This window comes from Mauremys mutica, chromosome 9 (assembly GCF_020497125.1).
Source record: "Mauremys mutica isolate MM-2020 ecotype Southern chromosome 9, ASM2049712v1, whole genome shotgun sequence".
In the NCBI taxonomy this organism is placed as follows: domain Eukaryota; kingdom Metazoa; phylum Chordata; order Testudines; family Geoemydidae; genus Mauremys; species Mauremys mutica.
Genome location: NC_059080.1, coordinates 22,565,211 through 22,591,301, shown reverse-complemented (window position 1 = coordinate 22,591,301; position 26,091 = coordinate 22,565,211). Strand labels below are relative to the sequence as shown.

The 26,091-nt window shown below is 43.5% G+C and overlaps 1 protein-coding gene across 1 annotated transcript in view; it reads right to left on the bottom strand.

Annotated features, from left to right (window-relative positions):
* Nucleotides 1-769: 769 nt before the first annotated feature.
* Nucleotides 770-26,091, bottom strand: part of MSN (moesin) — a 68,499-nt gene continuing 43,177 nt past the window's right edge. The window contains exons 3-13 of the mRNA XM_045030384.1: nt 12,243-12,338; nt 11,350-11,624; nt 10,591-10,674; nt 7,931-8,077; nt 6,981-7,077; nt 5,620-5,783; nt 4,909-5,039; nt 4,090-4,250; nt 3,397-3,489; nt 2,232-2,465; nt 770-1,139 (exon numbers count right to left, since the gene is read on the bottom strand). Of these exons, the coding sequence (XP_044886319.1) occupies nt 975-1,139; nt 2,232-2,465; nt 3,397-3,489; nt 4,090-4,250; nt 4,909-5,039; nt 5,620-5,783; nt 6,981-7,077; nt 7,931-8,077; nt 10,591-10,674; nt 11,350-11,624; nt 12,243-12,338 (1,647 nt within the window). The 3' untranslated portion in view covers nt 770-974. The remainder of the gene's footprint in view (nt 1,140-2,231; nt 2,466-3,396; nt 3,490-4,089; nt 4,251-4,908; nt 5,040-5,619; nt 5,784-6,980; nt 7,078-7,930; nt 8,078-10,590; nt 10,675-11,349; nt 11,625-12,242; nt 12,339-26,091) is intronic.

Below are 26,091 nucleotides of genomic sequence, written 5' to 3'. Positions count from 1 at the left end.
GCCTTTTCTGGAAGTTATCTGCATGAGAAGAATAAATGCATCATACTCAGACAGTCATGATTTTTGGTGGCTACATTTTCATTTAGTAATAACTACTTAATTTTTAAGTCTCTTCCCCCCCTTCCCCCTCACATATTTGCCTATTCCTTTAGAATTCTAGTTTGGGGTCACTAGTGGAAGTTAAAGCCCCTCCAACAGTCTCTGCTACTACCTGCCATTGGCACAACAAATGGCAATGAACAAGAATAACTGTGGAGGAGGAACCCCTCTCCTCACTGAATAGGGAATTTACTGCTCCAAAACAAGTTACTTTAATGGAAATGCCCAGATCACTCCAAAGGACTCAGGTATAGGAAACTAAAAGTTTCATAACTAAAAAGAAGTCTGATGGATCCCGCAAGAAGTTTTAACACTGACAGTTCAGATGATCTGTTTGGCTTGCTCAAATTTGGAGAGCAGAAAAAGCTTTGGTCTTTTACAAACAGTTATACTTTACTTCCAACCCTTTTTCACGCAAACCTTCTTTCCCAACACCCCCCAACTTAATAAAACCAAACCCTTGCATTAAAGCAGCGATCTAGCCCCTAGCTACTCAATTCTAATACTGAAGTATTGTTTTAAGGCATGTGTGTCAGACTGCTGACTTTTACCATATGTAACTCAGTGGAAGTGTCTGGTTGCATCTCCTCCCAGTGGACCCAGAGAGCAATGCAATTGTTTCAGTGAACAGTACAAAGCCATGTGCAATTGAGACTTTACCAAGCTAAGCAAAAACAATTTCAGATTTGGAGTCCCCACCCCACCCAAGACAACATGGATATTTTGTTTGTTCCTCCATTGCTGAACTGCAGAGACTGCACGAAACTCGATAAATAAAGACCATGGTCACTCTTCTGTAGTGGTTCCAGCGCAGCACGATTACACGTGAATGATGGGAGAGGACGAGAAAGAGGGGACAGCAGGTGCAAGAGAGTTTACATGGACTCAAACTCATCAATGCGCTGCTTAGTATTGCCCTGCCGGATCTGGCGGAGGGTCTTGTACTTGTCACGGCCCTGCCGCATGTTCTCAGCGTGGATCATGTCATTGGCTGTCTTCTTGGTTTCATCTCGGGCATTTGCCAGCTCTGAGGTAAGAGCCTATAGATGGGAGAAAGAAGTAGGGTTACAAGCCAGCACATGCAGCAGCGCTGAGCTGTAGGATCAGCAAGAGGTAAAGCGGGCCTTAGACCCAAAAGATCACTATCCTTTGAGATGGAAGACCCTGTGCCTACCTAATCTGGTATTCTCTCACCCCCAGTATTTTCAGTGTGGGACATGTGATGCTCACAAATCTAGGTTTTGTCTAGTGTATGAAGAAGTCTGGACTAAAAAGTTAGGCATAACATTACATAGGAAAAGGTGAAAACTCCAAAAAGGTGCCCCCCCTGGGGCTCTCTAGCAAGCGATTTTTCCCATGGGGGGCACGGGGTAGGGGTTGGAGAGGGAAACAATGGCAAGATTTAAGATATTCATTTAAATAGTGAACAAAAATGGCAACCCCCTGGCCATTAGAAAGGCACTGCAGATTCCAGCCACCTTTCTAGCATCGCCACAGCACAATGCAGTAATATTTCTGCCTTGGTCTGCAGGTGAAGCAGCCTAGACATCCAGTGAGTGAGTCACAGCTGCACTCAGAGTACCACTTGTTCGTTCACCACTGCTATAAACAGACACCACCCAGCAGACTGAAGTTCAGTGTAGGTACTGGACAGATCGCAGGACAGTTTTCCTGTGCTGCTCTCAACAAGGCGCTTCAAACCCGCCTCTGAAAGACCACTACTGGGGTTGAGCAGTGCAATCCAGTAGAGTCAGCCAGCAGGGCAGCAGACTGGCATGGACATCTGCTTGATAAGAACTGGACCAAGTCCTTCATCCTGTTCCAGACAGCACTGAACAGCTGTCAGATGGCCAGCGGGATTCAAGTGGGCAGAATATATTGGACAGATGCTTTTCTTGGCAATACACAAGTACTCTTCACTGGCAAGAGGTTTGAATGGTTATTGGATGGGAGTGGGCGGGGGAGAGGCAAGCTTCTCCCCCACTCTCCCTATGTATTGAATTGATGAGATTGTGGCACCTACTCCTCAGTAGATGAATTTAGTCCCCACTACAGCTACCTGAGCATGGCAGGCAAGAAGGAAACAGCAGCCCAGAAGCAGCAGATATCCCTGACCCCACCCCCGGCATTACCTTCAAGTGTTTCTGAACCCGTTCGTTCTTCTCTGCCTCAGTGGTGCGATCCTCCTCGCTGCGGTCCTTGATGGTGGCATCTGCCTTCAGTTCAGCACTGGCCTCCGCAGCGTTCTCATCCTGTTCATCATCATGCTCATTCTCAGACTGCATGGGTTCAGTGACATGAGGAGTGCTCATGGCAGTCTTCAGTTCCTCTTTGGTCTTCTCTAGGTCTTCCTGCACTGTCTGAGCCTGCAGAAGGGCAACATCCCTCAGTGGGTTAGCGGGAAAGAGACCCATTTCAAAGGCTTCTCTTACAGTCCAAGGGACCCAAAAGAGGGAACATCTGGGTTCAGATGTCTCTTTCAGAATGTCCATAACCCCTTTGGGTGAAGCACTTTCAAGTGAGAGAATTCATAGGCTGTCTAGGCACCATCATACACTAGTGGAGCTAGAATATGGCCATCAACCTCAAAGAGTTTTGATAGGGGAGTTGTAGCTTATTTGCAGTAACTAAAGGCAACTCAGATAATCTGGGCAGCCGTCTGTGTACAAGTACTGCAGAGTTAGGCGTGTGCAGATGTGCACACATTTGTATGCATTTTAAGTGTTCAGATACCCAACCTGCACCTGTAAATCCTGCACTGTGTATACTCATACCTTAAACCAGCCCTAGGCATGTGCAACTACACAGTCTGCACACAAATTAGGCATGAATAAGGGTGTAAGTGCGCCCATCTTTTTGAAGTCTGCCCACAGGATAATTCCCATGTCTGTCCATTTAAGTTGCAAGGTGGACATTTTCTGCTTATTCTTTTGAATAAATTCACTTTAGGAACACTGAATGAATTTGGAGCTGTGTGCAACTACTGGATTTTACCTGCGTAAGTCGCTCTCACCACTTTTTGATCCAAAAACTAGTTCTAGCAAGGTGAACTAGGAAATAACTGGCAAATTGATAGCTGGAGGCAACTTAGCTTTACCACACATTGGCTTCTCTCCTTTCTGCTGAAGAGTGTTCTGAGTCTTATTTTAAGGAGCTCTCCGCATGGTAAAGGACTTGTGGTTTGGGTTATACAATTAATCGCATGACATGGCCAGATGGTCAGACCAGTCCACAATAAGAAGAGAAATACTGTGCTAAGGCCAAAGCTATACTTTTGTATTTAGGCTCCACTGATACCTTCTGTTGCCATTCCAAGGCTTCACTCTCCTTCTTCTGCCTGGCCATTTCCAGCTGTGAGATTTTGGATGTGAGTTCTGACATCTCAGCTGCCTGTGGAAGTAATAGGTTATTTTTAGTAGGAGAGAAAACCAATTCCCTTCTGATATTAGGCCCCTAAAGCCCCAGGAACCTGGAAGTTCCATTTCCACACTGATAAAAAGAGGACTAGGACCAAAGGGGAAGGGTTTTGTGGGTTGTTTTTTTGGGGGGTGCCAGACAGGATTTCCAGAGATGCAAGAGAAAGACACCTAAAGCCACTTATGGATACATTGTTAGTTGCCGTATGCCCATCTTGTAACTGTGGGCCTTGGCTTGGTCTTTCCCTCCTTTTCTTCCTTTAATTTTAAGTAGTCTAGAACAAGGCCATGAAGTTGCTCTCTCAGTACCCAGCTTGACTAGTTAGCACATACATGGACCTTTACTGGAAGGTATTCTCCATCAATCACTACATACAAAAAGCAGCTCAAATAGAGACCACAGTAAAACACCAGCATTTTTCAGAAAAATGCAATTAAGTTTCTTTAACTAGTAGCTTATGCCCCCTACTACAGCTACAACTAGACTACATAACTCACCCAGTTTTGAGGCCGGTGGTCTAGAACTCCAGTAAAACTATTCCCCCACTGCTAAGCTTTCAGGAAAGCTGCTTACCAGCTGCTCCTGGGTCTTTTTCTGATCATGGGATGCTTTCAGTAGGGCTTCCTTTGCCTCTTCTGCCTCTTTGCGTTCCTTAGCCAGCTTCTCTGCTTCTTCCTGGGCTCGTTTCCTTTCCTGCTCTAGCTCCAGTGCCCTGCGGGTCTGTTCTTCCAATTCTGAAGTGAGGACACAAAAAGTATGAGGCAAAGATTCTCTTTCTGATCCTCCAAGCACAGAATCCATGCAGGAAAGCAAGCTTCCTTCCCCTTCCCTTCACTCCCAACACAGAAATGTGGGTAAACAAGTGGGAATAAATATTGGTGAACAGGTTAGGAATATACTGCATAGACAGCCTGGTTTTGCATTGTCCTACCCCAAATTACATCTTTTTTAAAGTTAGCTTCAAATACCATCTGGTTACCATTGGTCTGAACCATTTGTCTGTAAAAGCACCAGACAACTCAAGCTCCTGTTTTGTGTTAGTTAAACCAAGAAGCAAATAAATCTACAGCAATTTGCTTTGGCAGCACCACATTTACCACCATTTGAGGTAGTAAGAGTTCAGGAAAAGGACAGGAAAGTCATCTGTGGTGCAGTCTCTCACACCTGCCCCCTTAGGGTACCACAGAAAAAAAAACAAAAAAAACCACGTCTTTCCATCAGCACCAACTGGACCAGAGCACCATGTGATTATGTAGCTCAAGGAAGTAAGTTGGTTGGTGGGGTAGGTAATTGTGGAATTTTTTTTATTTTTTTTTTTTATTTTTTTTTTTTAAATGAAGGCCCTATAGAACCAGACTATTCCAGTCTCTCCCAATGCACATTTCCTAATACCTAGTTGAGCTTTCTTGGTTTGCTCCTCAATTTGTCTGAGTCGTTCCATCAGCTCTTCCTTCTCACGCTCAATCTTCTCTTTCTCCTTTTCTGCTAGTTCCCTCTTTTTCTTCTCATTCTCCAGCAGAGCTCTGATTTGGGGGGAAAAGTTACAGTACAGCAGTTAAATCTAAATCACAATTCAAAGATCTCCATACTTTATTATAGAAGAACTGTGAGCATGTAAGCAGCAAATGACTTAGTGAACTTTAGAGACATAAGATGGGTGAAATAATGTCTTTCATTGGACCAACTTCCATTGGGACACACACACACACACACACCCCCACCCACCCCTCTTTTTCCAGTCCTGGGACTGACACTGACACTAACACCACCACTGCAAACATTAGTGAACTGTGTCAGTTAGGTTTTCATTTGTAGAAGTTATACAGGTCAAGCGACAGCCCTGTTTAGCTCACCTACTTGGACAACCCAGACTAGTTTGAAATATAGCCTGTAGAGTCATCATTAAGATTCAGAATCATGATATTGATATGAATAGACCTGAAATGCTTTGAGCTGCCCAAGGCAGTCCTACACAGGGTCATATTTATAAGGAGTGCCATCTACATCATCTCTTTAGGTTTACTGGAGCAGAAATGAATCTGCTTTAATCAGTCTAGCAGTGGACTCACAAACACTAGTTACTCAGAGCCCTGCAGTACCCACCTCTCCATCTGTTTCTGATGCTTCTCTTCCCGAGCCTGTGCCTTCATCTGCTGCACCTCAATGGTGTCTGGTTTACGTCTGCGCATATAGAGCTCATGGTTCCCCATGCACAGTGCCAGGATTCGCTTGTTAATCCGTAATCGTGGGGCATAGAATACAAAGTCCTTGGGACAGATGGGAGACCACGTTAGACTCATCACTCCAAGCATGCGCGAAATATAAACACTGTATCCAATAGCAGCCTTGCACATAAAAAATGTCAAGTGTCTGAGGGAGCCCATTACCAGTAATAAAAACGGATTTCAAACACCTATACCCAGCACAGACAGGTGCTTGATGACATGGGTCAGGTGCCTTGAATTATCAGTACTAAACAGTTGGTTTAGATGATGAAGATTGACAGAACTTGTACAGATGTATCCCCACAAGCACATTTTGGAGATTACAAGGAGACTATATAGTTGTCAGTTTTCCTGGGATTCCCAGTGATCTATGGTGCAGTTCAAGTCTCTGGCCTCAGAAAATCCTCAGGGTTTACGTTCTGCCTAGTGCATACTGGAACTGGATTTTCAGTTGTGTGGATATGCATGCAGTGCAGAAATACTCAAAACTCAGTTAAAGCATTCCTCTATCAAACCTCAGCGTCTGGTTTTAAGGAAGAGTTTCTACATTCTGAGACATTCTACAAGTTGTTAGGATCATATAAAGGTGATGAACCACATGGTCTCACACCCTTACTCTTTCTATTCAACTAGGATTGTAATGTTCTGGCCGACACGTGAAAAAGAAGGTTTCCTCTTATGCCAGAAAAGGGGAAGAAAATGCATCTTCGTTGTGTGAATGAGGTACAACAGCTGCAAGGTGGTTTCCAAGCAGCAGTAACTTCAGAAGATATAAATAGGTATATGGGGAAGCCAAGGAGCTACAGCTTGATTTCATTTTCTCCAGAATTGCAGAGATTAGAAATGCATTGTACTTTGGATTTTTCCAGGGTGAATGGGATTTGTTTGGGTTATCAGAAATAGTAAGATTCTTCAGTGCACATCAACAAGGAAGAAAAATCTCAGCAGTAATTTTCTCATCTCGATGTAAGGCAGCCGGTCATCAAATCAGAAGTGGACAACTATATACAATAGCAATTGTATAAACCCCCTCCCCGTGCCAACCCATCTACCCACTTACTACTATTAAGCCTGCTCTGCAATGCTTGAGGTATTACTTTGGCAATATGTGGATGCCTTATGATGCAAACAGAAGGTTCTAGAATTGACTAGATTGGTAGTATTTAAATGTATAAACGATGTTTAGCTCAATTCTATGTATAAAATGCTAAACATTTATGTCTGAGTACTGTTTCTTACTGGTGCTTTCTTGTCAATGGGCTTGATAACAAACTTCTTATCGTTGAATGAAATATTCCTGATCTCACTCCAAGGGAATCCAATTTTTGGTGTTAACCTGCAAGAAGAAAGAAAGGAGTTTTTAGTAGACGTTACCCCAAGCTGACTCAAATTCTTAGTCTACAACACTGGGCTGGAAATCTCAAACTGGCTCTCAGAGTATTTCAGTAATTCCCAGTTCCAGCCAATGCCAGAAACAAGAGTGAAGAGGCATGTAAAAACCAAAATACAAGAGCAGGAGTTGACAGCTTTTCAACCCTTCTCCCCCATTAGAGAAAGTAAGGCCAGGTTTACACTACAGACTTATCTATCTGTGAAAAATCCACACTCAAGCAATGTAGTTATACCAACCTAACCCCTGGTATGGGCTACATGGTGTCAGCAGGACAGCTTCTCCTGTTGACATAGCTACTGCCTCTTGGGAGGTGGACTAGCTACGCTGGCAGGAGCAGCGCTCTCACTGTCTTAAGTGTTACAGTGGCACAGCTGCTGCGTTTTCAGCATAGACCTTCCTTAAGATTTGAAGGCTCAGTCTTTACGCAAACCCCATTTAATGGGATTTGATCAATGCCTAATTTCAGTTTCTTGGTCTATCTACCCTATGATAGTGAACAGCTGTACTTATGCAGGAGATCCAGAGTACTGAATCACAAGGTTTATGTCAAGGACATTGCCAAGAGCCACGAGGATGTGATTTGGAGGAGTTTGCAGACCGCAAATAGCATCATCCCAACAAACTGAACCACCTTCCTGTGTAGCTGACTGAGGAACAGCTATCTGTTCCAAAAACCTGATTCTTCAAAGTATTCCTTTGCTTTGGAGAAGGAAGTTTGTGTGTTAGCTGCATCCGCACTGCGGAATGAAAGGTCACAAGAGAGGGGGCAGTGAACTGAGAGACGTCCTTTTGTTACCTGTCATTCTGCTCATAAATGTTGAGTCCAAGAGCATCAACACCTAGCCAGAGTTCAGAGCCCTTCTTATTCTTAATGCTGAAGTAGTTCACGCCGTACATTTCTAGATCCTGTGCAATTTTCAGGTACTCCAAGATGGCATCTTCCCTAAAAACGTGCAAAGGAGAGCAAATATTCACATTTGAAACCAGATAAGCCAAAAATAGAGAATTTACTGCCTTGTCAATTGATTGGTTAATGGCAACTAGTCTGACAACACCTCAGAGCATGACAATGCAGACAGGATTTTTTAAACTACGGGCTGGGCAAAAGCCAAGAGGAGCATATGGTTCAGGTGGGATGTTTCTATTAGAGGGGGAACTTTACGTCCTAGTAAAGAGATAGGAAAGAAGTTGGTAAAGCAGATGAGGGAGGTAGTGAGAACCAGGCAAAATGTTTAAGAAAAAAAGTCCATTTAAATAACACACGAAGGCAAGCAATTGAACATTGACAATATACTAGTGCTTATATACACAAATGCTAGCAGTCTAATACTAATATTGATGAACTAGAGTGCCTGGCATTACATGAGGATACTGACATAATAGTGGAAACTTGGTGGAAGGATAATTAATGGGACCCAGTAATACCAAGGTACAAAATATAGGAATGAAAGTAGGTCATGCTGGTGTGGGAGTGACGCTGTATGACAGAGTCAAAGTAAAAATCCTAAAATGAACCAAACTGTCTCCATTAAGATTCTATGGTAAATTCCATGCCTGAACAATACGAGGATAGCAGCAGGAACAGAACGCCAATCTCCTGACCATGATGATTAAATGCTTAGGGAGATTAGAGATGCTACAAAGGCTGGAAATAATAATATTGGGTGATTTCAACTGTCCCCATGACTAGGCATGTGTCACCTCAGGAAGGGTTGCAGAGATACAATTTCTAGACACATTAAAGGACTGTTTCTTGGAGCAGCTGGTCCTGAAACCCAGGAGTTCTCAACCTTTTTCTCTGAGCCCCCCCCTCGCCCCCAACATACTACAGGAACCCCACCGTCCATCTGTGCCACAACTAGTTTTCTGCATATAAAAGCCAGGGCCAGCATTAGAGGTAGCAAGCAGGGCAGTTGCCTGGGGCCGCATGCCATATGTGGCCCCATGAAGCTAAGTTGCTCAAGTTTCGTCTTCAGCCCCAGGTGCCAGGGCCCCAGGCTTCAGCCCCACGAGGGGAGGGGACTTACTCACTGGAGCCCAGGGCAGAAAGCCAAACACTGGCCCTGCTTGGCAAACCCCCTGAAACCTTCTCATGGCCCCCTGGTTGAGAACCACTGCTGTAACCCACAAAAGGGAGGGGCAATTCTTGATTTAGTCCTAAATTGACCACTGGATCTGGCCAAAGAGGTGACTGACTGTAACTGAAGTACTCAGTAATAGTGACCATAATGTAATTAAGTTGAACATTCTTGGCGGGACAAGGAATACTAAAAAACCCACTATGGTAGCATTTAACTTTAAAAAAAAAAAAAAGGGGGGGGGGAAGAACGATACAAGCTGCCTCACTTTTGTTAAATGGAAATTAATAGGGTGAAAAGCCTGCACGCTGCATGGAAACCATTTAAAACAAACACCATGCAGGCTCAAACTAAATGTATACCCCAAATTTAACAAAAAAAATTGGACCCCAAAAATGCCACCATGGCTAAACAGAGTAAAGGAGGCAAAAAGACATTCCTTAAAAAAGTTTGGAACTCATCCTACTGAGAAATAAGGAAGCATAAACCCTGGCAATCAAGTGTAAAGGCAAGCCAAGAAAGAATTTGAAGAGCAACTAGCTGAAGATACAAAACGAAAATAAAAAAAAGTTTGTTACCAAGTACATCAGAAGCAGGGAACCTGCCAAAGTCAGTGGGGCCACTGGACGATTGACATGCTAAAGGAGCACTCAAGGAAGACAAGGCCATTGTGGAGAAACTAAATAATTCTTTGAAGTCTTCACTGCAGAGGATCTCTGGCAGATCTCCTCACGCAAACCATTCTTTTTAAGAGAAAAATCTGAGCAACTGTCCCAGATCAAGGTGTCAAATAATAGTTTTGGAACAAACTGACAAGTTAAACAATAAGTCACCATGACAAATGGTATTCCCAAGAATTCTGAAAGACCTCATATGCAATTGCAGAACTACTAACCATGGTACATAACCTATTACTTAAATCAGCCTTTGTACCAGATGACTAGAGGGTAGTTAAACACTAAAAACCTTTGACAAGGTCCCTAAACTTCCAGCTGCCAGAAGCTGGGACTGCAAGGTGGATGACTCACTTGAAATTGCCCTGTTCTATTCATTCTGTCTGAAGCAGCTGGCACTGGCCACTGTCAGACAATACTGAGGTAGATGGACCATTGGTCCGATCCAGTCTGGGTGTTCTTATAATGCAACTATTTAAAAAGTTCAGTTTCACTTTGCTAAAGCGATTGTAAACTTTCAGCCGGTATTGGCTGAGACAGACAAGATAGTTATTCTTCAGCAAGATGGCTAGAACAATGATAAGAGGCCTTTGCCCTAGGATGATCTTTTGTTTAGACACAAACCTTATCTACAGGAGTTGAGAACTACCGTGCAATATGACTATACTATTCTAACAGAGTGAGATCGAACCTTGATCAGTTACCTGAGCATTCCCCGATGTTCCTCATGCCACACCTGGATCCTCTCCTCCCACTGGTCTTTATTGAGTTTGTGTTGCTCCAGAACTCTAGAAAGGAAAAAAGCGCAGCAAGATCCTGTCAGTATGAAAGAAGGGACTACACAGAGACAGGCCACAAGTCTGAGCATATGCAGTGCTGTACAGTCTAAATGTTATACTGTGCATTGAGACAATGCCAACAGAAATTCTATAGTAAATGAGGCCTTATTGGCCAGCGTTGACTCTTAGAGCATTTAATTGGGTTAAGAAACAATTTGGCCTGATGAACACCACTGCCGCATATCCAGACTACTGCGCAATGTGACAGTAGCCCTGAATATTTAGCCAAGTAAGGATATCCAGCTTCTCATTTCTTTTGTACGATCATACCCATTTATGAATTTTAGTGCCAAAATTGACTCCCCTTTGCCCTTTGTTCCCCCCCTTCTTTCTGTTGCTCGGATATCTTCAATTATTCCCAGAAATTTAAGTTTCTACCTGCACTTTTATACTGAGTTGCAATCCACTCTTCAAAATGCAAATGCCCAGGGAGAATAGACAGGGGGGCAGGAAATGCAACAGCCTTGCTCTTATGGAAAGATGCTCCCTGCACACCCCATCATAATTAAGATGGTTTGAGAAAACAATACAAGCAAAAAAGACAGAGTAAGTGAAGCTATAGTAAATATAGCACTTGTGCCTTTCATGGTGCTGGGAGGTCCGAGGCTGGTGAAGTCTGCATACCTTTGAGGGAGCAGTTTGTCACCAGCAAGATAGCCAGGCTTGTGCAGCTCCTTGTTGAAGTCTCCATGTTTAGATTGGACGGCATAGGAAGCCAGAAGGACAGCAGTCTCTGGAGGGCAATAGATATCATCATTCAAGATGCCCTCCTTCACCTGGAGGAAAAAGAGGCGCTGCGTGATGTCCTGAATCAGCTCCTCGGACACATCCTCTGGGTAGAACTTGGCACGGAACTTGAAGAGCAGCGGGCTTTCCTTGCGCACATCCTGTGCGGTCACCTGGAGTGAGAGATGGCACCATCCAGTTTTAGAGCTAGCCTGCCAGCTGAGTTGAGCAGTGTGTAATAAAAAGGGAGTAAGAAAGACAGAGGCATATTCAAAAAAACACTTCCCTTCTGACACACAAAACAAAAAAGCATAAAGTATCCTCCCATTGAGCAATTCATTGGAAACTGCTGAGTTGGTCCAGTCTAGCCAAGATTATTTCTCATTTGTTTAGCAGCTGCCAAATGCTATTGTGAACCTATCAGTAAGTCATGCACCACAGTGCTTCCTAGGGATGGCACCACACCAGGAGTCTTATTCACCAGATGTATTACACATGGATAAAGTCTCTTCCTTGATCCACCACATTAGATCTGCCTGGATAAAGCATGGGATAACTGCAGGCCAGGAACAGCAGATTGTATGTTGTAGACCTAGCCAGATGTGCCAGCCATTCTGGAACAGTCAGCACAGACTAGCAAAAAAGTTATACACATCTCAAGGTTCACTATTCAGAGCAGCATACGGAGGATCTGAGCATCCCATCCAGCTGAGGACAAGATTCCAGAAAAGAATGGTTAAAACAAATGCACTAAATTATCAAGTGTACAAGTTGGATAACTAGGCATATACCTTTTTATTGAGTTTCAGCCATGTTGAGAAGCCCTTGGTGTCCTGGTATTGAAGTCCAAAAAACCAGACCTCTCTCAGCCCAATTGTCTTCACAACCTGGAAAAGAAGACAGAGCGGTGTGGGCGCATCAGTAACTGTCACAGCTGACCATTCATGGGCTCACTGGTTACCTGGGAATGTGTTGGGGTAGGCAAGTTTAGAAAAGCATCAAATAATCCAACTTCCACCTGTTGACTGAGTATTTGGGGCAGGGGGGGAGGAACCCACTATCCTTGTGGACTCCCTGCACTTCATACCACTTCTACAGAGTCCTTTATAAAAGGGAGAGATAAGAGGGGCCCCTAAAAAGTTTGCCAAATTTGAGGTAGGGTGATGGTAATTAGGGTAGGCCAAATTGAGGCAGGTAGTAACAGAATGCCCTAGGCAGCTCTGCTGGTGCAGATCACTACCACCCTGCTGCATCTTCTTACATGCCCCCTCACTCTCCCTCCCTGAGTAAAGGCTGCCAGTTATACAATAGTTTTCTGAGTAAGACAGACACCAATTAAGAACTAAGCACCTATCTCAAACTCATTTCAGATGCCCCCCTAAACCCATCTGAAACAGGACTCCTACTGGAAAAAGCTGGAGCACGGAGCAACCCTAAGTTATTGATACACTAAGATTTTGGCACCACAGCAAAGGCCAGGGTTTCCCTTGTATGTAGGTAGATTCCAGAGAGTTTGCAGGTGGGAAGCTATACACCTTAGACCCCTGGTCTCAGCCTGGATGGCAACAGTGCAAATGCTGAGATAGTAGACACTCAAACGAGCAAGGACGACTGCAGTAAGGAGTGATATGTGCTGGTTGGGTAAGGCAATGGCAGATACTACAGGAGTAGACAGCATGCGTCTTGGCTCTAGTTCCAGAACCATTCCTCATTTTTACATGCAAGGGTCCTATTTTTGAGCATACCATGAACCACTCTGCTATGGACCAGAGAGAGTCAGTCCTGTTAACTGCCACATGCCTTAAGATTTGCAATGCATGCTAACTTGTATGTAAATGATGCCTACCCATACCCACCCGCAGTTTAGCTGCTCCACTGAAGTGCACCGCTTTGGGTAAGGCAGGACAACATGCCCCTTAGACAGTGACGAGCCACCAATGCAATAACTAAATCCTGATGCAGGGATCTCTCCTCTGTCATGCACCTAGCACACTTTTGGTGCTATATAAATGAAGATGACTTCCCAAAGCTATTGTAGCATTCAGTGTTAGAAGCTTGCCGGAGGTGGAGAACTACTGTGGTAATGCTATTTCCTGTCAGGGGGTGGGGGTTATTTGTGATCATGAACAAATTAGCTACTGCCAAACCAACAGAACTGAACTTTTTGATAAGCCAGGGACATGCTACAGGCTAAAAATTCCCCCACAGGCAACCTTCCTGAAATTTTGTCATCTGGCTTCCAAGCTGTATGCTACACTTCAGGAAAACAAGATAGATATGTCCCCTTCTCCCCATCATCTTCACTAGCTTCTTAGCCAGCTGACTTTACCCACCTGTCTTTCAAACTATTCTGTAAAATTATGACCCCCCCAACAACACTGCATCCAAGTGTCTCAAGACTGCAGGCACTCACTCTATCCTACCTGTCAGACTTCAGATTTACCCACTCCCTGTGACTGCCTGCTTGCCACTCTGTCTGATGCCTGGACAATTTCTTCAGGGAGAAGCAGTGCTGATGGGATCTCCCCTCTCAAAATCACTTCCTCTTTGAATCTTTAGGAAGCCCTCCGCTCTATCCTGTTCTATCACTATGGGGCGCAGCATACCCTGAAATTTGTATTACTGGTTTTATTCCTAAGGCTTCTAAGAGTAGAAGGAATGCTGGATCTGAGAACAATGCTGGGCCACTTACTGCTTTGCTATCTACAGCAAAAGGCAGAGGGGTTTACAGGTAAGAAGTATTTATCAGACTTGGTCTACGATTAAGTCAAGTATATCGTATGTGAAAAATCCATACTCCTGACCAACACCCAGCTATTCTGACCTAGTGCCTCCGGTATAAAGACAGCTAGATTGATGGAAGAATGAGTCCATCAACCTTGCTACCATTTGTTTATTTAGGTGGATGGTGAAAAGGAGGAAGATCCCTTCAGTCAGTGTAGGCTGTGTCTACACTGTGGGGTTATGCCAGCATAGCTGTTCTAATATAGCCTCTATAGGGTAGACATAATCCTAGTAACAAATATTGGGCCACATACTGCAATCCTCCCCTATGCACCAGTCCCTCTGACTTCAGTGGGATTTGTTCAAGAAGCACCACTTGCTTAAAAGTTGGGGGACTGGTCCAATGGTTTGGAGTAAACTCCTGGGGACAGTAGGTCATAGGAACATAAGCAAATGTTTGTCACAGACAATGGAATGCATGCTGCTAAACAGACTTTCTGAAGTGCATTTAAGACTGCAGGCTACTATATAGCTTATAAGTGTGTGGGGCAGGGGAAGGAATGGGTCTGGAACACAGTTAAAATGAGAGCTCTGTTCTCGGGCATCATTATCATTTGAATAGGATGATGGCTCACCCCCACTGCTGCATGTGTCTGCTTGCCTCAGTTTCATTTGCCGACAGCTTAAGCCTGGGAGTTCAGCATGCTGAACTGCCAAAAAAGGAACCGAATGGCATCACACTGAGGCCATAGCACAAAAGGACTTTTATTCCACAGAGAAGTCTGCACTGTAATAGCAACAGCAACAACAGATGGGACAAAAAGGAAAGCCAGCTATGCAAACTCAGTATCTTTACAAATCTTATTCCCTCCCTTCCGCCCCCCACCCCCATATAACTTTTTTGCAAAGTTATACTGACACTATGCTGCATAGAACCAACCTAAATTAGTGCTATGAATTATGTGAGCTGTAAAGCCAAGCACATTCTGGCTTGCTAGACCAGGTCTGTGCTCAGGCTGTATGTACTCATTCATATCTGAAATCTTTCCAACTGGATGTGCATGCTGGTAGCCTCTACCGATGGCAAAGGGAAGTGACTCCCCACTGCATATAAAAAAATTTTTTGTTCTACTTGGTAAAGGGAAAAATCATAATCAAGGTAGAGACTGATTTCTACAGCTGCTGGGAGTCTGCCTGTCAGCTAGCAGCCTGATTAACAAAAGTAGATTGGTAAAGGGCTACACAGCATTTGGAGATTTGATGAACTGTTTGCCTGTGGGGCCTCACACAATTCTTGGCAGTGAGCAGGAATGGAAGGTGCAAATGGACAAGATGCATAGGGTTGTTTTGATGAGGGACAATGAATTTTAAAGACAGCTGACCATATGCTGTATTACAAAATAACTTGTTCTACTTACAAAGTAAGGCTATAAATATACAAGAGAACACTATCTTTCCTCCTTACCAGGCAGAATATTAAGTCAAGTTGACTAACAGAACTCTGGAGTATAATACAAGGAATTTATTCATAAATTTCATGTTTTTGATCTGCCTATAGGATGGTGGAAAGCAGCGTATGGAGAGTTCAGGCAATCTTCCAGTTATGGTTTCGTAGCCAATATAAATAAAGACCCTAGCTCAGGCACTGTTTATCAAGTGAAACTTGGGTTGCCACAAGTAAATCCCAGATCAGAATTGTATCAAGCCTTTTCCCACCTTATATTGAAATAACCACTCTAAGTATCTTTGCACTCATCCTTTGAGTGAATCTCTATTGCAACAGTGGCAATAACATTCTTACAGATACATGCAAGTCTTATGGCAGTGTTTTTCAAAAAGTTAGGTCACAACCCAGTACTGAGTCGCAGCATGCAAGGCACCATGTCGCCTTGCTCAGCATGTAGGGACCCTAGCGGCTCTGGTCAGCACTACCAATTGGGCATTAAAAAGTTTTGTCGGCAGTGCTGCCGAGATAAGGCAGGCCAGTGCCTACCAGTTCCAACACTGTGCTGCGCCCCAGAAGCAGCCAGCAACAGATCTGGCTTCTAGGTGGGGAGGCACAGGGCTCCACGTGCTGCCCCCACCCCAAGCACCAGCTCCACACTCCCATTGGCCAGGAGCTGCTTGTGCGCCTCCACCTAGGAGCTGGACTGCTGCAGGCCACTTCCAGGGCGCAGCGTGCCCCATGGTTCCAGGACAGGTGGGAAGCCTGCCTCTTACCTCTAGCAGCTCCCAGTCAGCAGCGCAGTGTGCACCCCAATCCCCTGCCCCGAGCCCCTCCCCAATCCCTTCCTGGCTCCACCCCAGAGGCTGCACACCGACCCCAGAACCCTGACCCCCCCCTACACTCCAACCCCTGCCTCAGCCCAGAGCCCCCTCCCACATCCCAAACCCTCATCCCCAACTCCACTGGGGTGTGGGCATCAGTTTTCTTCAACTGGGTCCCCAGAAAAAAATAAGAGTTTGAAAACCACTGTTCTAGGGCAATACCAGTTTCTTCAGTCCCTTGCTACACCCAATGCTTCTTATCCCAATTTCACATGCTTCCCTATAAGGCTCCTGTTGCTCATACATTCCATCTTTCTAGTTAAAGAAAAAGATGACTATGGAGTCTCTGGCACTGCTCCCAGACACAGCGTTCTGACTACTGGAGAACCACCACAAGGCAAAAGGATTTTGTATTTGCTGCATGCCCAATGACAAAAGTGAATCTAGACATCTGCCATCCCCTCTCTCTCTACTGCTTTGAAGAGCATTAAATATGCCATCAAAGATGCCTGTAAACAAGTATGAACAAGCCATTGACTGACATGCATGAAAGTGACATCCACATTAGGGAAGTTTTTCCCAGTTTCTCACCATTACTCATTCAATTTCTCATTCTAAATCACTAACAAAATGGCGAACACCAGTGATGACTAATTCTCAAGTATTTTGAGTGACAATTCTAAAAATTAGGGTTTAACACACACTTAAACTTGCCTTTCAACTTTGAGAATTCCTGTTCTCTCAATAATCCTCTGCAAGCAAACTAACTTCTCCTGGGATGCCTCAGTACCCCAATAGCTCCCTGACCCTAAACCCCTTTCACAGTTAGGTTCTAGTTATGCAACCAGAAAGTTGGATCACTTGCTATCTCTTCCCAGGAAAGCCCTTAAGTTATAGTGTCTCCATTTTTTGCAGGAAGGTGGTCAAGGTATTAAGCGTTCTGCTGAGAGAAGCCAGCCAGCAGCCCACTAACAGTTTTCATTATGTTCAACTTGATAGCTAGAATTGGAAGCTTCAAGTGGCCCATTACAGAATCTCTTTTCACATGGGATCATTGCCACACAAGGTATTACAGATGCCATTCTGTGAATGGTTTACTAGTCTGAGTAGAAAAAAGACTAACAAAAAGGCACTAGAGCTAGGGCAAATCCACACCTTACTGGATCATTCTGTCTTCAATTATGTCCTTGAAACCCATCCACAATGGGATTGCACTACCAGAATTTGGTCCACTAACTTCTATTGTCAAGTCATTATTCAGAGACAATTGGAAGAATTAAAGTTACTTGCTTCTTTTCTCTGGGAGTGGGGTTCTTTCCCTCAAAGTTGGGGGGGGGGAGAAGATGGAAAAAACAGCACCATTTCAGTCATTCAGGTTATTGGGCATATTATGCACCAGTGGGTGGGGGGAGTTTAAAGAGGAAACTGTGGTGTGTATGCAGGAAGCTCCCCTTTCCTCTATTGTCAGCTTCCAAAACATCAGATGAAAAACAAGCAAGGCTTAAATTCAGCCAGAGCCATCCAGAGCAGAGCGCCAGTAAATATTTTTAAACCCTTGAGAGCCCCAGCAGCCACCCTCCCTTGTGGGGCTGAAAGCCCTGAGGACCCCCTGCAACTGAAACCTGGAGTCCTGAATCGGGGAAGGGAGAAAAGAGGTGCAGGGGGCTCCGGGAAATAATCAGAGAATTTAAGCCCTGGGAACCAGGATCAACATGAGCCAGATCTGCATTCTACTTTAAGCTTCGTTGTTACTAATGCAATTTTATTGCAAGTCTCTCAACATGGTGCTTTTCTTAAAGCCCAAGCTCTGAGTCACAGGATTATGGTGACAAACCCCCACTCATTTAAAAAACAAACAGTTTCAGCCCTCAGAGATGCAAAGAACAAACTGAGAAAAGGAACCCTAAAGCGTCAAATTCCAGAAAGCAAGCCAAGAACCCCAATTTTCCCCTTTAATCTCATGATTTTTGGAGGGCCAGACTCATGACTAAATGTTTGGATTTGGCAATAGTGAAACTTAATTAGCTGAAAATGCTTTGTATGTCGAAAAGCCTTCATGTTTATCATTGTTTCATATGCTGTGAAAAGGGAACAAAATGCTTTACCGAATGTATGAAGTTGGCTAGTTTCACTGTAGCCTTTGCCCTGGTATTCTAGCTTCACAGCAGTACACACATTCTACCACCACATCCAGCAGCAGCAGCAATATGGTGGGACGATTTGTTTAATGCCCACAAAAGTCATGTTAAACTTTTACTCTCTATGCCAATAACTACAAAACCCATCTTCCTGTCAAATCTAAACTAAAGTTTTATTTCTATCTAGAATTCCTGGTTGTGAAGGCAGCCTTTAGAATAGTTTATTGCTTTTAACAAAATAAAAAAACCCAAAAAAGCAAACACTTAGTTTTATTCCTCGAGTTTCATTTAAATGTAAACCAATTTAATTTTACAGAGACCTGAAGCATAACTACTTATGTATCAGACAAAGCAGCCTGATCACAAAACTTACATCTAATGTGTGCACATCCTACCAAAAATAGATCCTGCATTTGTGTCCACATGCTTTAAGACTGATGTTTAAGGTCGGGGGGGAGGAATAGCATGAGGAGTTCTAGAATGATACAGAATGAACCAACATCCTATAGAAGTGAAGCATAATTATATACAAGTTAAGCAGCCCAGGAGCCACTATTCTAGAGAGATAACCTTCAAATACCACTAAGAAGGGCCCAGCTGTCCTTTATTGAGACAGACATGGACTACTGAGAAGATACCTAATAAGCCCTCCTCCCCATCCCTGGAAAAAATAAAGTACTCCTCTCAAGGTTCTGAATTGCCATAGTATAGGTTTTAGAAAGGGTTTTGTGCAAGATATACACGTTGCTTGGTACTAGTCTAACTTCATTCCTCTTGGCCCAATCTACAGCCAAGAGAACATGCTCCAAGAACAATTTGAGAGGGGAAAATGGATAATCTCATTTTCTGGTTGAACAAGAGCACCTACAAGGTTTCCCTCTAAGAGAACAGTTCCTGGTTCCAGTCACCCTTTGGAAACCAAGTTTAATTTTGTATACAGTTGGTTCCTGAAGTAAATGGCAAAGCCACATTTCCAAAAAGACTTCAACACCACAACCACCCATAGCTGCAGAAAGAGGATGCATTCTGGGGTGGGTGGGTAGACCTGATGAACACTGCCCATGGAATCCTAGCTTTCCCTTATGGTAATGGCAAAAGGCATTGCTAACTTAATCTAGGAGGCTAATGCATTAACCACTCTATCAGCCCTTTAAATGCTACTGTAATATTTCAAGGAAATATTTCAGATTACTCTTGCTACTGCTGAGTGCATCTCCATTGGCTCCTCACAGTTCACTTATGTGCAGCACAAAAAAGGCTGCAAAAAGGTATTCCATAAGCCTCTTAATTGGGTGAAGATGTTTTTTCTAGTACCCCTAGGGAGCTTTGTCTCTACTAAACTGTTGTGGCTAAAACTGTTGCTCCCTATAAGCAACCATGAAGAAATTGAAAAAATAAAAATAAATAAAATAGACAAGACTCTTCCTACTTCTCACTGACAAACAAGGACTTCAAATAGATGGCTTAGAAGCAAAGTAATGCACATTGGAAACCTATCCCAATTATACATATAAAATGGGGTTTAAGTTGCTGTTACCACTCAAGAAAGATCTTGGAGTCATTGTGGATAGTTCACTGAAAAATATCTACTCAGTGTGCAGCAGTCAAAAAAGCAAACAATGCTGGGAATCATTAAGAAAGGGATAGACAGATGACAAAATATATTGCCGCTATATAAATCCATGATACACTCACATCTTGAATACTGCGAACTGGAAAAGGTTCAAAAACAGGGCAACAAAAATAAGTGGTATGGAAGGTCCGCCATATGATGAGAGATTAAAAAGATTGGGACTTTTCGTCTTGGAAAAGACAACGGGGGGGAGGGGGAATATGATACATGTCTCTCCACACCAGTCATGATTTTATGGAGTAAATGTCATTTACTCCTTTTCATAAACACAAGAACTGGGGGTCACCGAATGACATTAATAAGCAGCAAGTTTAAAGAAAAGAAAGTATTTTCCCCATACACACAACAATGCACAGTCAGCCTGTGGAACTCCTTGCCAGAGGGTGTTGTGAAGGCCAAGACTATAACAGGGTTCAAAAAAGAACTAGATAAGTTCATGGAGGATAGGTCCGTCAATGGCTATTAGCTAGGATGGGCAGGGATGGTATCCCTAACCTCTGTCTGCCAGAAGGACTGGGCAACAGTGGGGGGTGGATCACTTGATTACCTGTTCTATTTGTTCCTTCTGGGGAACTTTGCACTAGCCACTGTCGGAAGACAGAACACTGGGCTAGATGAACCTTTGGTCTGACCCAGTTTATGTTCTTAAGCATTACAGCATTGCTCTAGAATCCAGAATTACAGGAGCGATTCAGTACAGGCTTTCCCCATTGATATGGACCTTGATAGGCTCCACATCTGAGTATGTGCTAGCATATGCTCAGCAATGAGCATAAAGGACAGTGAGCACTCTGAATAAGATGTAGTCACGGGGCTACAAGGGAGAAGCTGAAAATTTCAGCCATAACTCCTTAGAGTTCATAGCTTTCTGTTACAAGCCAAGTGTTCATTTCCCAATGTAACTTACTCAAAAAATATTTTCTTTCTGAAGCATGCCATAATCACCTGACTTTGCTAAGAAACTTGAAATTTTCATTATTTTTATCATAAATAAAAGTCCTCAAATGAGTCCTACAACCTTTGTTTACTTTACGGTTGGGTGGCTGGTTTTGGAGTTGCATACAGACAACCATTAAAACTTGGACCTCAAACCATGTATGTGTCAAACCAAATGTACTCTGGTCCTTGGTCCTTCCTGAAATCTGCACACACATCTTCAGACTCTTAATTTGGTGCTGAACTGGCTGTGCATAAGGATTCCACGGGGATAGGCTTGTGGAAGCTGTACAGTACGAGCAAGTTGAAGCTCATAGCTTTAGGCAGTCCAGTGCCCATATCTACTAGGTAAGTAGCTCCACATAAACAGGATGTTACCATTTGACTTGACAAGTTTGTAAAAAAATCCTCAAATGAAAAATGTAATGAGTTATGTCTGTGGATTCAATTTAAGAAAAATTAGAACACTGAGGTGTTAAAAATTAAGTCAAAAAATTTGAGTTTATGAATATCCAAACTTATAAATTCCTAGGTTCCCAAACTAGGGACTTAATTGATTCATTACATATTCCGTAGTCATACACCCCTGTGCAAAGAGGATTTAAAATGCTCACAAGTCTGGCATACTCTGTTTTGATGGTGTTTTACCCCCACTTGACATACCATGTAATTATGACCCCCACATTCCCACTCAACCATGTTGTGTAGTTAGGACAATACCTACTTTCTTCACTTCATATGGCAGATACTGTATTATATAAAAATTGTCTAGGAGTCCCATACTCATGTCTTGTCCATGATGTGGTATTAGAGCGGTTATAAAATTCAAAGGGTAGATGTAGCAAACTGGACTGCCCAGCCCAGATCAAGGCTAGAGATAAATTTTTCTGGGAGGTACAGGGAAGAGCTGTCAGTGTTTCTTACTATCAAGAATTAGAAGCTTTGTAGGACTGTGCTTACAATATGGGAGAGGAATATTGTGGTCTGACCTAATAAATCAGAAGTGCTATTGTGGTATGATAGATGCAGAGGCTTTGACTGTGGTAGGTAGAGGGCGCATGTGGATACAAAGCCAGAGATAAGACTTTGGGGAACCAAACTGTTTTTTGCTCAAAATAGGAGGGGTGTGGTCCTAAACCTCCACTGCATGTTCATTTAGGGCAATGAGTCAAATTTTTAAATGTAGCCAGCAACCAGTGGAAATAATTCCCAACTTCCTATCTGTAATGCAGGGCTGATCCTCTGCCCGGAGGCATCAGTTGCCACTTAAGTGTTCACCAGTAGCTGCTGTCTCCAACAAGTAGTTCCAGAAGCTGCAGAGGCTGGCTAAGGGCTCTGACGAAGAAGTGTGATGTAGGCTGTACATCCAGAGGAGGCAATAAAACAGGAGGAGAAAGAAGTAGACTAACAAGACTGAGTTTAATTACTAGGTGCTGAACAGGTCAAAAGTAGAGCTGCTCTGTGGGTTGGAAAGAAGTCTACAGCAGAAAGGGCTGGGGAAGTGGAAGGGGACTCTGCACGTCCGTTTTGAGATTTGGCTGTACGGTGTTGTACGAAGTCAAGGCATGCAGAAGATTGAATTCATGTGATTTTTTTATTTCAAGCAGCTTCCACTTAATGGTGTCTTATTGCTACTTCTGTAGGTAGGAAATAAAAAATTAATTCCACCAACCTAAACATGGATTTCTTTGAACAAAACTATCTGGATTTAAATTCTAGTTAGAGAAGTCCAGCCTGCACACCACACCTTCAAAAGAAAAAAGAAAAACCCATCTGTACCAGGAAGAGCACCTCAACTAAGTCAACTACTGCTTCCTCTTGGTAACCACACGGTAGTCAAAGTTAGTAAAACAAAACGTAGCTGGTGGCATTATGGTAGGAAGAGTGTCTCAAAGGAAATATTTAAGAGGAGGGAGAATGGGATGGGATTGGGGGTGTAGGGTAGGATTCCAAAGCAGTTTAAAGGAACAAGCTACCTACTGAATATGCAGTTTGTCCATCACAGATAATCATTTACCCCATCTATAATTAAACAAATTTAGAATGAAACAGTGTTCTGCACCATATGTAGCAGTACTGAGGGGGCAGAGACCCACAATGTAACAGTTATGTATTAAGAGTCTCAAGCCATGCTATATTTTACCTTTAATCCACACGCAATGAGGGCGTGGAGGGGGGGAAATAAATTGGTGTTGATGTTGCAGTCTTCATGCTAATCCACAAACTAGGGAGAGTTGCCATTTCACAGGTGCTTTACTGACCACTGTAACAGCAGTGAAGGAAGAACCACCCAAGGAGCTAAGCAGAGTGAGGGCAGCGGAGTCCCTCCACTGACCTGTAGCTCCATAACCAAGGACTTGTCTACACTGGCACTTTACAGCGCTGCACCTTTCCTCGCTCAGGGGTTGGGGAGGGGGAAAAAAATCCACACACACACACACCCCTCCCCCAAGTGCAGCAAGTTTCAGCACTGTAAAGTGCCAGTGCAGACAGTGCACCAGCACTGGGAGCCACGCCCCTTGTGGAGGTGGAGTGTTTTTCTCTTTTTCTTTTTTTTTTAATTTATTAAAAGAGCACTGGGAGAGCTCTCCTCCAGCACTCTGCTGCAACTACACAAGCCACATTAAATTCTAAAAGAGCCTCCCAGTTAGTTATCTGTAGAGTGCTACAGTTTCACTAGTCAGCTGAAAAGTGTTGACATTCAGAGGCATCTAAAGCAACTGAATAATTAGGAAAACTCGCACAATACTGAGACCCTATGGAATAAACATCAATAACTAGGACTGGTTTATACAAGTGGCTATACGAGCACCCTGCTGACCATTTGCAACTGAAAATTGTCTGTCTATGTATGTAATTTTCTTAGTTCTATACTTAAGTCAGGCGTACAATTGCATGTGCAGTTGGGGAAAACAAAAGCCAGATATTAGAAGGGTACAAAAGGCTGCAATAGAACCTATCTGAAGCTATTGGTGACAGGCAAGACAGAAGGACTCATGCATCCCTTGGGTGGATCAATACATTAATCAAAGTAGTTGGTTATAGAAATAACAGCTTAGAACCCAGACTCCATTACAGAAAGAGGCAAGCAGGAGAGTAGCCTTTATAGTCTCAGGCTGCTCTGTCATGGAGAAAGCTACCTAGTTTTCAACTTCTGCTAAATGTTCAGTAGTATAGAAAAAGTAGAGGGAGTTTAACAAATGTCAGCACTTAAAAATAAACTGCTGTGAAACCATCTCTGCAGCCAACCACAAACTCCACCCTGCTCTAGTGAAACCACTGTTTAATAAGATGAAAGTCATGGGAACTAACAGTGTCAGAATTAGTGTCAATTCATATTTGAAGTGATTTAAAATGAACACAGGGCAACAATTTTTTGCTGCACTTTTAGTTAAGGTGAGCCTGGTAGCTACAAAGAGAAAAGGTCCAATGAGCTCACTGGCAGGTCAAATATACATAATGTAGGGAGAGCTATAAACAGGCTGCACTTGAATGTGGCTGAATGAAGTCAAATGCACATAATACAATATGTTCATATCCATTACAGTTGTGTATCAGAAGAAGGTTTGACCACAAGCTGGGTGCTAGTTTTGCTAAGTTTAGTAAGAAGGGAACAGCTCAACTCAGATCTAACAAATTCCTACATTCAAAGTCTCATTTACTCTCAATGAAAGAAAGGGAATGCCAGTGCTAGGAGTCTGTTTGGAACAGAGCAGAAACTCACCCCCCTTGACAAGACTCCAGGAAGCATCAAGATTAGGCCTGAGAAGATCCCAATACAGCTACACAAAACAGTCTGGCTTTATCAGTTGGGGGGGGGGGAGGGTCCTCAACAAGGTGCTGAAAGATGTGGCTGCCAGGCGCAGTGCAGAAGTGACTGCTGACCCAATTTTGTCCGAAGAGCATGCCATAAAACTTAAAGTAGCTAGTACAACTATAAGCCTAGAAGTAATTACACCAGAGCCAGAGCACCGTAACCTGGTTCCATTTGGGTCTTACCCATTGTACCGAAAATCTCTTTGGACAAGTGGCAAAGCCAACAGCAAACCTCAAGGCCCATGTAATGGCAAAGCAAGAGTTGCAGCTAAAATGTGCAGTCCAAAAAGTCCATTAGTAGCTGTGGCAAGAAATGCAGTTCTGAACTGCATCAGAGGTACATGTGTCATTTTACACAGATAGAAGATATGCCCCCTACCATAAAAGTCTACAGTCCAAATTAGACAGCATGCGGACAGGGTGGAGAAATGGCTCTAAGTTATTTGAATATGCATTTGCCGCTTGGCACAGGTCTACATCAAAAAAAACGAGAACTACTAGGCAAGAACAGAAGAGAACGGTTAGCTGCAAGAAGTGAGCTTTTAGGAAAAACCACCTCACTCTTTATGCAAGTGCATTATATCAGGTGCAGAGGATAGAGAGCAGATGTAAAGGCCTTGGGTGGGGGAGGGAGGAGGAAGATACATGAGGTGCAAAGAAAAAAAAAAGACACAGGGATCAGAGAGGCAAGGTGATTGGCAAAGCGCTGCACAAGTGGTGGTGAAATCGAGGATGACAACAGAGCCCAGCATTGCAGAACTGTAGTAGGTAGAGGCATTTGAACTTGATGCAGGAAGAGTGTGGAAGCAAGAGAAGGATTCCAACCAGGGCTAACCAGACAGGCAGGGATGATTTGGCTGCAGTCCATTGAATGAGGGCACAAGTAGTATTTATAACTAAGCAAAAAAAATACCAGAGGACAGCCCTGCACCCATTTCATGCCCCTCTCCCTTCACCATCCCCTGCCAGGTTAGATCATTTGGTAGAACTCCAGTATTTGGTTTCCAAAAAAATCCCCAATTTAACATCCATCCTGAAGCTTGTTCCATACACATTGTTGAAATTCCCTACATCAGCTGCTGCATCCAAGCTCTTTGGTCTTTCTGGTTATACTTATCAACTCAT